This window comes from Oncorhynchus kisutch, unplaced genomic scaffold (genome assembly GCF_002021735.2).
Source record: "Oncorhynchus kisutch isolate 150728-3 unplaced genomic scaffold, Okis_V2 Okis09a-Okis19a_hom, whole genome shotgun sequence".
Classification (NCBI taxonomy): Eukaryota; Metazoa; Chordata; class Actinopteri; order Salmoniformes; family Salmonidae; genus Oncorhynchus; species Oncorhynchus kisutch.
The window spans coordinates 40,365-52,375 of NW_022261985.1; the positions used below are offsets into that span (position 1 = coordinate 40,365).

A 12,011-nucleotide genomic window follows, 5' to 3' on the forward strand; every position below is an offset into this window, starting at 1 on the left:
TGAACAGTAGTGTATATTTGAGAGAAATATTTGTTTTATAAGAATAAGAATACATTTTTTTCTTTCAATTATTTTACTTTAATTAAAAGTTACGTGTTTGTGAATATTTTTAATAAAAGACCAAGAGGATAAACAATTTTTTTTCACAGCCGTTTTGCTCATATTTACCAAGTTTGCCAATATTAGTGGAGGGCACTTTACAAATCAAATCAAATGTATTTGTTACATACACATGTAGTTCCGACAATACAGTAATAACCAACGAGTAATCTAACCTAACAATTCCAAAACTACTACCTTATACATACAAGTCTAAAGGGATAAAGAATATGTACATAAAGATATATGAATGAGTGATGGTACAGAACGGCATGGGCACCATGCAGTAGATTGTATCGAGTACAGTATATACATATGAGATGAGTAATGTAGGGTATGTAAACATTATATTAAGTAGAATTGTTTAAAGTGGCTAATGATATATTTTACATCAATTCCCATTATTAAAGTGGCTGGAGTTGACCTCACTACCCTCTGGAGAGCCTTCCACATACAAATCAAATGTTATTTGTCGTATACACATGATTAGCAGATGTTAATGCGAGTGTAGCGAAGTGCGTGTGCTTCTAGTTCTGACAATGCAGGAATATCCAACGAGTAATCTAACCTAACAATTTCACAACAATTACCTTATACACACAAGTGTAAATAAAAATATTTGAATGAGTGATGGTACAGAACGGCATAGGCAAGATGCAGTAGATGGTATAGAGAACCGTATATACATATGAGATGAGTAATGTAGGGTATGTAAACAAAGTGGCATAGTTTAATGTGGCTAGTGATACATTTATTAGATCAATTTTTAAATTTTTAAAGTGGCTAGAGTTGAGTCAGTGTGTTGGCAGAAGCCACTCAATGTTAGTGGTGGCTGTTTAACAGTCTGATGGCCTTGAGATAGAAGCTGTTTTTCAGTCTCTCGCTCCCTGCTTTGATGCACCTGTACTGACCTCGCCTTCTGGATGATAGCGGGGTGAACAGGCAGTGGCTCGGGTGGTTGTTGTCCTTGGTGATCTTTATGGCCTTCCTGTAACATCGGGTGGTGTAGTTGTCCTGGAGGGCAGGCAGTTTGCCCCCGGTGATACATTGTGCAGACCTCACTACCCTCTGGAGAGCCTTACGGTTATGGGCGGAGCAGTTGCCATACCAGGCGGTGATACAGCCTGACAGGATGCTCTCGATTTGTGCATCTGTAAAAGTTTGTGTTTTTGGTGACAAGCCAAATTTCTTCAGCCTCCTGAGGTTGAAGAGGCGCTGCTGCGCCTTCTTCACCACGCTGTCAGTGTGGTTGGACCATTTCAGTTTGTCCGTGATGTGTACGCCGAGGAACGTAACTTTCTACCCTCTCCACTACCGTCCCGTCGATGTGGAAAGGGGGCTGCTCCCTCTGCAGTACCAGTCAAAAGTTTGCACACACTTAATTCAAGGGTTTTCTTTGTGTTTACTATTGTAGAATAATAGTGAAAACATCAAAACTCTGAAATATCACATATTGGGAATTATGTAGTAACCAAAAAAATAACAATTTTAGATTCTTCAAAGTAGCCCACCTTTGCCTTGATGACAGCTTTACGCACTCTTGGTATTCTCTCCACCAGCTTCACCTGGAATGTTTTTCTAACAGTTTTGAAGGACTTCCCACATATGCTGAGCACTTGTTGGCTGCTTTTCCTTCACTCTGCGGTCCAACTCATCCCAAACCATCTCAATTGGGATGAGGTTGGGTGATCTGATGCAGCAGTCCATCACTCTCCATCTTGGGAAAATAGCCCTTACACAGCCTGGAGGTGTGTTGTGTCATTGTCCTGTTGAAAAATAAATGATCGTCCCACTAAGCGCAAACCAGATGTGATGATGTATTGCTGCAGAATGCTGCAGCCATGCTGGTTAAGTGTGCCTTAAATTCTAAATAAATTACTGCCAGTGTCACCAGCAAAGCACCATCACACCATCTCCATGCTTCACGGTGGGAACCCCACATGCAGAGATCATCCATTCACCTACTCTGCGTCTCACAAAGAAAAAATATTTTGATTTGTTTAACACTTTTTACAATGTAGAAAATAGTAAAAATAAAGGAACTCTCAAATGAGTAGATGTGTCCAGACTTTTGACTGGTACTGTACAGACACTATCGAACACACACGTCAACCTGAACGATCACACCACTCACTCCCTCAGATTATAACAATAATCCCCTGCACAACTACTTAATGGTGTTGCTCCCTCAATATCCCCATCCATCAAGTTTTAATGGGCTATTGTAGTAGTGGAGGGTACATGCCTATCAGATGTGTGTCACAAATACCACCCTATTTCCTATATAGTGCGCTAAATTGTACCAGGGCGTATCGGGGGCACTATATGTGGAATAGGGTGCCGTTTGGTGTGTGTGTGTGAGGGGAAAAGGCCTGTCTCCGTTGGAGGGTTTCCTTTTGGCAAATAAAGGCCACCTGAAAGGCCCAGGGACGCTGGGAATAAACTGGTTTATGTAAGAGGCCCTGATTCTAACTTGGCATGTATTTGTCTTTCTCTCATTCTCTCTCTTCCCATCTCTCTCTTTATATCTATCTCTCCCCCTCTCCCTCCCTCCAGAGTGCTCAGTTCTACAAGATGACCACAGAGAACTACCACAAGGCTGCCGACGGAATCAACGCAAAGTTCAAGTAAGTTAAAATCACGTCATTGTGTTTAATTACCAGAAGTGTTTCAGGTGTTCCTGGATAAACGAATATAGACCCCCCCCCCCCCCCCGCCATCGACAATATCTCCATTCACTGCAGAATGAACAGGCTTTCATCTCAAATGCTGCCTCCTCAAGGCCAATGTTGGCAATGAAGAGCTCAATACCTGATGTTGGCTGTTAAGGTTTTAACAGTGTACCACTTTTCTTCCAAGGTCTCCAAGGTTACTCTGTCAGTTTAAAAGTAGGCCACACTGCAAGCACATGTAACCAACTTCCAAAGGTCTCCAAGGTTACTCTGTCAGTTTAAAAGTAGGCCACACTGCAAGCACATGTAACCAACTTCCAAAGGTCTCCAAGGTTACTCTGTCAGTTTAAAAGTAGGCCACACTGCAAGCACATGTAACCAACTTCCAAAGGTCTCCAAGGTTACTCTGTCAGTTTAAAAGTAGGCCACACTGCAAGCACATGTAACCAACTTCCAAAGGTCTCCAAGGTTACTCTGTCAGTTTAAAAGTAGGCCACACTGCAAGCACATGTAACCAACTTCCAAAGGTCTCCAAGGTTACTCTGTCAGTTTAAAAGTAGGCCACACTGCAAGCACATGTAACCAACTTCCAAAGGTCTCCAAGGTTACTCTGTCAGTTTAAAAGTAGGCCACACTGCAAGCGCATGTAACCCACTTCCAAAGGTCTCCAAGGTTACTCTGTCAGTTTAAAAGTAGGCCACACTGCAAGCACATGTAACCAACTTCCAAAGGGGTCCAAAGAACACCACAGAATTCTAAGAATTGTATTTGTGATGTGTCCAGAAGATGTTGGTCATCCTTGTGTCCAGTTTCGATATTAGGGTCCTGTTCATTAGAGCATACTGTGACGGAACATTTTACATCAGAAAATTACAATGAGCCGTTCCAATTGGATAAGTCCAGGTTGTTTTTTTCTCTGTTTGTTGCGTACACGACCCTTCAGTGTTGTTAGTGACCATTAAAAAACCCGTCAGTCCACTGAGAGTATTGCCGTTAGCCACATGCTAACTAACCCATGTCTTTCAATCAGCTCCAGATTAGCCTACCCTATTAGCTCATGTTGACGATGCGACTCACTGATAGCTACAGGTCAAATGGAGCCGTCTCTGGTGTACACACTGTGTCATGGCTGTAGTGGTGGCCATGGTGTGTGTCTGTGTGTGCGCGTGTGTCTGTTACATAGTATGTGTTGTCCCTGTGAACCAATCATTGGTATTTTACCTGATTTATCAGACTATAACCAGTTTACAGTCATTCCAACAACAGAGGTGCTTACAGCACCCTGAGGCAGGCACTGTGTGCTGAAACATTGGTTGCTATACCCATTAAATGTTTGCGAGTATAATTAGTGTGCGACTGTCTTTTTATCGTTTGTTAGTCAGCACCTCTACAACATATTTTGGGTGTGCGTCAGCTTATGCTTTTTGCTAGCATCTAATCTTTTAAAATATTTCACCAAACATGCCTTGGTATGTGGCAGGCAACTTTGTTCATCAATGCTGTCAGGAATTTTCCCTCCTGTATGTTAGGTTGTCCGTGAGATTCACAGAGACCCTATTAACCATCACGGACATGTAACTAAAGAACATCTCATTTCCAGTCCATCGCTGTTCCATAACTCCTAATAAGGGACCATTAGGCTCCATAGTAATGTAACAAAGTGGATGAGGAGTCCACAGGAGGTGGGGCGAACAGGGCCCAGAGTCCATGGCTCTGTCTGGGAAGGGGGCGCTAATCGTGTTAGCCTGTCATTAGCCGGCGCTAACGCCAGGATCATTGTCTCCCTGCAAAATGCTAGAAACTGATTAGCCATCCGCTGGGGTTAGTTTAGGGTAGAGCTGGGGTTAAGGCTTCCCAAATCGCATTAAGGAAATGCATTGCTGGAATATCATTAGAGCGACACAACGCGCTAACTGCTAACACATGTCTAGCGAGGTCACGTGATGGTGGAGTCTCAGTGGCAAGCGCCCTGATTGGTTGATTGGATTACGGGAGGTGCATTACCAGGGCTGTGATTGGATTAGAGCGGCTGGGGAGGGAGGATGTGAGTGTGTGTGTGTGGTTTAATGAAATGGCGGGAGGGTCTGGTGTTACAAGAGGACAGGGAGAGGGAGGACAGGGTTACTGCTAGTAGACACTAATCACGTTTCATTGGGTGTGTTTGGTGCCATCGTGCACGTGTGTGTGTGTGCGTACATGATCTGTATTAGTGTGAAAAGACCTTGTTTAGTATTGTGCAACGCAGCGTACAGAGGTCTCTATGAGTTGTCCCTATGGACGTTATTGCGATTCGACAGAGAGAGTGCATGAACGAGGGAGATAAGATGGTATCTGGCGTTCAGTGGAATAATAAGGCAAGATGTTTAATCTCGGAGCCTTTTGATTTCCTGAAAGTTGAAACTGCCCTGGAGATAAATGGGAAAGAGTAGGAATATACATAATTGATTGAATTAACATGGGTTTGATATGATAATCGGGCTTATGAAGTTAAAAATGTCTTTCTGCCCAACATCTTAATTTCCCCGCTGGTCCCACAGACTTTATTAATAGAATGTTTGATAACATTTGAGGCTCTGGTCAACAGTAGCTTGATATCCTGCTAATACTGTAGTAATGTATTTCCCTATAGATACTCTACTGATAGCCTAGCACTGTTGCCTCCTGCATGAAAGCCTTTGGCCTCTATTGGTATCAAATTAATTGACAATAGTGCCTGAAGGCTTGGATGTCACTTTTGGGGTATTTTAACCCTGCTGGGGAGGAGTAGAAAGAGTAGGAGTAGAAACAGTAGTAGGAGTAGACTGGTACTAGTAGAAACATTAGGCTAGTAGAAGAAGTAGTGCTAGTAGAAGTAGTTATTGTAGGCTAGTAGAAGTAGTAGTATTAGTAGTAGTAGTAGGCTAGTAGTAGTAGGCTAGTAGTAGTAGTAGTAGTGCTAGTAGAAGTAGTTATAGTAGGCTAGTAGTAGTAGTAGGCTAGTAGAAGTAGTAGTAGTAGTAGGCTAGTAGAAGAAGTAGTAATAGCAGGCTAGTAGTAGTAGTAGTATGCTAGTAGAAGTAGTAGTGCTAGTAGAAGTAGGTATAGTAGGCTAGTAGTAGTGCTAGTAGAAGTAGGTATAGTAGGCTAGTAGTAGTAGTAGTAGGCTAGTAGAAGTAGTTATTGTAGGCTAGTAGAAGTAGTGCTAGTAGAAGTAGTTATAGTAGGCTAGTAGTAGGCTAGTAGTAGTAGTAGTAGTGCTAGTAGAAGTAGTTATAGTAGGCTAGTAGAAGTTGTAGTAGTAGGCTAGTAGAAGAAGTAGTGCTAGTAGAAGTCGTTATAGTAGGCTAGTCGAATAAGTAGTAGTAGTAGGCTAGTAGAAGAAGTAGTAATAGCAGGCTAGTAGTAGTAGTAGTAGTATGCTAGTAGAAGTAGTAGTGCTAGTAGAAGTAGTAGTGCTAGTAGAAGTAGTTATAGTAGGCTAGTAGTAGTAGTAGGCTAGTAGAAGTAGTTATTGTAGGCTAGTAGAAGTAGTAGTAGTAGGCTAGTAGAAGTAGTGCTAGTAGAAGTAGTTATAGTAGGCTAGTAGTAGTAGTAGTAGTAGTAGTAGTAGTAGTAGTAGTAGTGCTAGTAGAAGTAGTTATAGTAGGCTAGTAGTAGTAGTAGTAGTAGTAGTAGAAGTAGTTATAGTAGGCTAGTAGTAGTAGTAGGCTAGTAGAAGAAGTAGTGCTAGTAGAAGTCATTATAGTAGGCTAGTAGAAGTCATTATAGTAGGCTAGTCGAAGAAGTAGTAGTAGTAGTAGTAGGCTAGTAGAATAAGTAGTAGTAGACTAGTAGAAGTAGTTATAGTAGGCTAGTAGTAGTAGTAGTAGGCTAGTAGAAGAAGTAGTAATAGCAGGCTAGTAGTAGTAGTAGTATGCTAGTAGAAGTAGTAGTGCTAGTAGAAGTAGTTATAGTAGGCTAGTAGTAGGCTAGTAGAAGTAGTAGTAGTAGTAGTAGTAGGCTAGTAGAAGTAGTGCTAGTAGAAGTAGTTATAGTAGGCTAGTAGTAGTAGTAGTAGGCTAGTAGTAGTAGTAGTGCTAGTAGAAGTAGTAGTAGTAGGCTAGTAGAAGAAGTAGTGCTAGTAGAAGTAGTTATAGTAGGCTAGTAGAAGTAGTTATAGTAGGCTAGTAGAAGAGGTAGTGCTGGTAGAAGTAGTTATTGTAGACTAGTAGAAGAAGTAGTAATAGTAGGCTAGTAGAAGAAGTAGTAATAGCTGGCTAATTGAAGTAGTAATCGTCGGCTAGTAGATAAAGTATTGCCAGTAGTAGTACTAGTAGGTTAGTAGAATAAGTAGTACTAGTAGAAGAAGTAGTAATGGTAGGCTAGTAGTAGTAGGCTTTTAGTAGTAGTAAGTCTAGTGACACTGCAGGGGTACATTTTTTTGTTTGTGTGGTTCATGCACACATGATGCCTATAGAGAGGTGTGTGTTTGCAGTGTGTATGGGTAGTGCAGCTGTTTCCTGCAGATCCAGCGGTATTCCTGGCAGAGCATGATGGAGCTCTCCCAACCGGAACGCCGCTACCTAAGAGTGAACTCATTTTGCACACACACACACCTGGCTCCCAATAATACTTTCTCAGTTTTCATCATCCTCTCCCCAGCTTCTATGAATCTGCCCTGAGGTCCTGACACACATCATCACAATTTATGTTAATAGCCCTTGCCTGTGGTAAACACATAATTCTTTACAGAAGATGTCACCAGGTCCTATACAGAAACCCTGCCTAAGACCCCAAACTGCAAGCAATGCTGATGTAGAAGCACGGTGGCTAGGAAAAACTCCCTAGGAAGAAACCTAGAGAGGAACCAGGCTCTGATGGGTGGCCAGTCCTCTTCTGGTTGTGCTGGGTGGAGATTATAAGAGTACATGGCCATTTAAGGCCATCTACCTGTAGTTATCAATACCCTAGAGGACTGTGTCTCATCTACCTGTAGTTATCAATACCCTAGAGGACTGTGTCTCATCTACCTGTAGTTATCAATACCCTAGAGGACTGTGTCTTCTCTACCTGTAGTTATCAATACCCTAGAGGACTGTGTCTCATCTACCTGTAGTTATCAATACCCTAGAGGACTGTGTATTCTCTACCTGTAGTTATCAATACCCTAGAGGACTGTGTCTTCTCTACCTGTAGTTATCAATACCCTAGATGACTGTGTCTCATCTACCTGTAGTTATCAATACCCTAGAGGACTGTGTATTCTCTACCTGTAGTTATCAATACCCTAGAGGACTGTGTCTTCTCTACCTGTAGTTATCAATACCCCAGAGGACTGTGTCTTCTCTACCTGTAGTTATCAATACCCTAGAGGACTGTGTCTTTTCTACCTGTAGTTATCAATACCCTAGAGGACTGTGTCTTCTCCTAACTGCTCTGTATGCCGTCCTTCTAACCACTTATCCAACACAGTCTATATGGACTATCATACGGTCCTGTCCAGATGGACTGTCATACGGTCCTGTCCAGATGGACTGTCATACGGTCCTGTCCAGATGGACTGTCATACGGTCCAGTCCAGATGGACTGTCATACGGTCCAGTCCAGATGGACTGTCATACGGTCCAGTCCAGATGGACTGTCATACGGTCCAGTCCAGATGGACTGTCATACGGTCCAGTCCAGATGGACTGTCATACGGTCCAGTCCAGATGGACTGGACTGTCATACGGTCCAGTCCAGATGGACTGGACTGTCATACGGTCCAGTCCAGATGGACTGTCATACGGTCCAGTCCAGATGGACTGTCATACGGTCCAGTCCAGATGGACTGTCATACGGTCCTGTCCAGATGGACTGTCATACGGTCCTGTCCAGATGGACTGTCATACGGTCCTGTCCAGATGGACTGTCATACGGTCCTGTCCAGATGGACTGTCATACGGTCCAGTCCAGATGGACTGTCATACGGTCTGGTCCAGTACGTGAAACCTTTACCAACACACTGGCTCTTGGTGTCTGGGCACAATGTTGCACTGTGCAGGTTACAACTGAATGACAGGTGTGTGTAAAACGGGTTTTTATTTAAAGCTATGTGTTCTGTTTATAATGTTCAGCTCCTTGCAGACAGGTCAACAGGTCGATTTTCACCTCTGTCTACTCCTCCCATCCCTGCTGGAGAAAGAGAAACACTCATCCCTCTATCACCACATACATATTCAACAGCCAGACAGTCCTAGAGCAGAGTTTTGGCCTGGGTGATTAAAGCCTAACACAACTCTGCATTTTGATAGTCATTAAATGAGGAAATGGGAACAGAACAAACCTGAGAGTCTATTGAATATTCTTCCAGCCACCCCTAACAATACAAATGTGGGATGTGGAGAGAAAGCTAACCTGTCTGTATTTAAAGGCTCTGTTATCTGTGAGGCACAGAGGGGTGTGTGTGTGTGTGTGTAAGCGTGTGTGCGGTCTCGCTGAGGTAAGACTTGACCTGCCTGACGAGTGCACATCAACCCGCTGCCATTACAGGAGACCGTAGGTCCGTAACTAGGCAACTTGGACCCCCAGTACAAGATGGTGGTCAATGCAGTCAGACATCAGTCAATAACCTTAGCTTAAACCCCCCCCACACACACACACACACACACACACACACACACTTAAAAGCCTTTATGTACTGGCTGTAAAATGGTCCTTGCTCGGACACACACACACTCTCATATAAACACATTTAAAAGCCTAAGTACTGGCTGTAAAGCCTCCCTCTCTGCTCTCTGATCTCACACACCTTTTAGTGACTGAATAACTGACGAGAACACATTGTAAAAGGACTGTTGGGCAGACTGTGGTACATCATAAAATCTGTAGATTCCTGTGTGGACTACAAATGATGCTTTAACAGTAAATTCTCTTAGGAATACAATAGTTCTACTTTAACAGTAATGCCTCATAGGAATACAATAGTTCTACTTTAACAGTAATGTCTCTTAGGAATACAATAGTTCTACTTTAACAGTAATGTCTCTTAGGAATACAATAGTTCTACTTTAACAGTAATGTCTCTTAGGAATACAATAGTTCTACTTTAACAGTAATGTCTCTTAGGAATTTTAGCAGTTCTACTTTAACAGTAAATTCTCTTAGGAATACAATAGTTCTACTTTAAGTTGTTCTTCGATGCCATGGTTAAGAGTTCTGTTTTGTTGCTGATGTTCTGTACAGTTTAATCTTCACTGGTTTGGACAGGGCTGGACATCTTGACTAAGTTTCAGTTTTCCCAAAACCTTTTTGTAGTTTTCCCTCAACAACCCATCCCCTGAACAGCGAGAGAGTAGGAACAATTGTAAACTCTATTTTTTGACAGTTAATCTTCTGTGCGTGAAGTGAATGAAATTCACATGACATGAAGCTCTTTCCTGTGCTATGAGTGGTCTGAGGAGTCGAGAGAACTAAACTACAATGCAACCTTCTCTGTCGTGTTGATTGTCATACCGAACATTAGTTAGTGTGTGTTGGCAAGGGATGACTAAGGTAGAGCCATAGTATGGAAGTGATAGTGAATGGTGAAAACCGAGCAAAACTCCATTCCAAGAGCTCTCAGGAGATTGTCAGTAGGGGGGCCCAGCTCTCAGGAGATGCCTGCCGGGTTGAGTGCCAGTGGGGGGGCCCAGCCTTCAGGAGATGCCTGCCGGGTTGAGTATCAGTGGGGGGGCCCAGCCCTCAGGAGATGCCTGCCGGGTTGAGTGTCAGTGGGGGCCCCAGCCTTCAGGAGATGCCTGCCGGGTTGACTATCAGTGGGGGGGCCCAGCTCTCAGGAGATGCCCGTCGGGTTGAGTGTCAGTGGGGGGGCCCAGCCCTCAGGAGATGCCCGCTGGGTTGAGTGTCAGTGGGGGGGCCCAGCCCTCAGGAGATGTCCCCCGGGACCAGTGTCAGTGGGGGGCCCAGCCCTCAGGAGATGTCCCCCGGGACCAGTGTCAGTGGGGGGCCCAGCCCTCAGGAGATGCCCGCAGGGACCAGTGTCAGTGGGGGGGCCCAGCCCTCAGGAGATGTCCCCCGGGACCAGTGTCAGTGGGGCGGCCCAGCCCTCAGGAGATGCCTGCCGGGTTGAGTGTCAGTGGGGGCCCCAGCCTTCAGGAGATGCCTGCCGGGTTGAGTATCAGTGGGGGGGCCCAGCTCTCAGGAGATGCCCGCCGGGTTGAGTGTCAGTGGGGGGGCCCAGCCCTCAGGAGATGCCTGCCGGGTTGAGTGTCAGTGGGGGCCCCAGCCTTCAGGAGATGCCTGCCGGGTTGAGTATCAGTGGGGGGGCCCAGCTCTCAGGAGATGCCCGCCGGGTTGAGTGTCAGTGGGGGGGCCCAGCCCTCAGGAGATGCCCGCCGGGTTGAGTGTCAGTGGGGGGGCCCAGCCCTCAGGAGATGTCCCCCGGGACCAGTGTCAGTGGGGGGCCCAGCCCTCAGGAGATGTCCCCCGGGACCAGTGTCAGTGGGGGGCCCAGCCCTCAGGAGATGCCCGCCGGGACCAGTGTCAGTGGGGGGGCCCAGCCCTCAGGAGATGTCCCCCGGGACCAGTGTCAGTGGGGCGGCCCAGCCCTCAGGAGATGCCTGCCGGGTTGAGTGTCAGTGGGGGGGCCCAGCCCTCAGGAGATGCCTGCCGGGTTGAGTGTCAGTGGGGGGGCCCAGCCTTCAGGAGATGCCTGCCGGGTTGAGTGTCAGTGGGGGCCCCAGCCTTCAGGAGATGCCTGCCGGGTTGAGTATCAGTGGGGGGGCCCAGCTCTCAGGAGATGCCCGCCGGGTTGAGTGTCAGTGGGGGGGCCCAGCCCTCAGGAGATGCCTGCCGGGTTGAGTGTCAGTGGGGGCCCCAGCCTTCAGGAGATGCCTGCCGGGTTGAGTATCAGTGGGGGGGCCCAGCTCTCAGGAGATGCCCGCCGGGTTGAGTGTCAGTGGGGGGGCCCAGCCCTCAGGAGATGCCCGCCGGGTTGAGTGTCAGTGGGGGGGCCCAGCCCTCAGGAGATGTCCCCCGGGACCAGTGTCAGTGGGGGGCCCAGCCCTCAGGAGATGCCCGCAGGGACCAGTGTCAGTGGGGCGGCCCAGCCCTCAGGAGATGCCTGCCGGGTTGAGTGTCAGTGGGGGGGCCCAGCCCTCAGGAGATGCCTGCCGGGTTGAGTGTCAGTGGGGGGGCCCAGCTCTCAGGAGATGCCCGCCGGGTTGAGTGTCAGTGGGGGGGCCCAGCCCTCAGGAGATGTCCCCCGGGACCAGTGTCAGTGGGGGGCCCAGCCCTCAGGAG

The 12,011-nt window shown here is 46.3% G+C and overlaps 1 protein-coding gene across 1 annotated transcript in view; it reads left to right on the forward strand.

The window, feature by feature from the left end:
• LOC109885913 (MICOS complex subunit MIC19-like) overlaps positions 1-12,011 on the forward strand; it is a 66,208-nt gene that overhangs the window by 37,286 nt on the left and 16,911 nt on the right. The window contains exon 4 of the mRNA XM_031815382.1: positions 2,656-2,726. Within this exon, the coding sequence (XP_031671242.1) occupies positions 2,656-2,726 (71 nt within the window). The remainder of the gene's footprint in view (positions 1-2,655; positions 2,727-12,011) is intronic.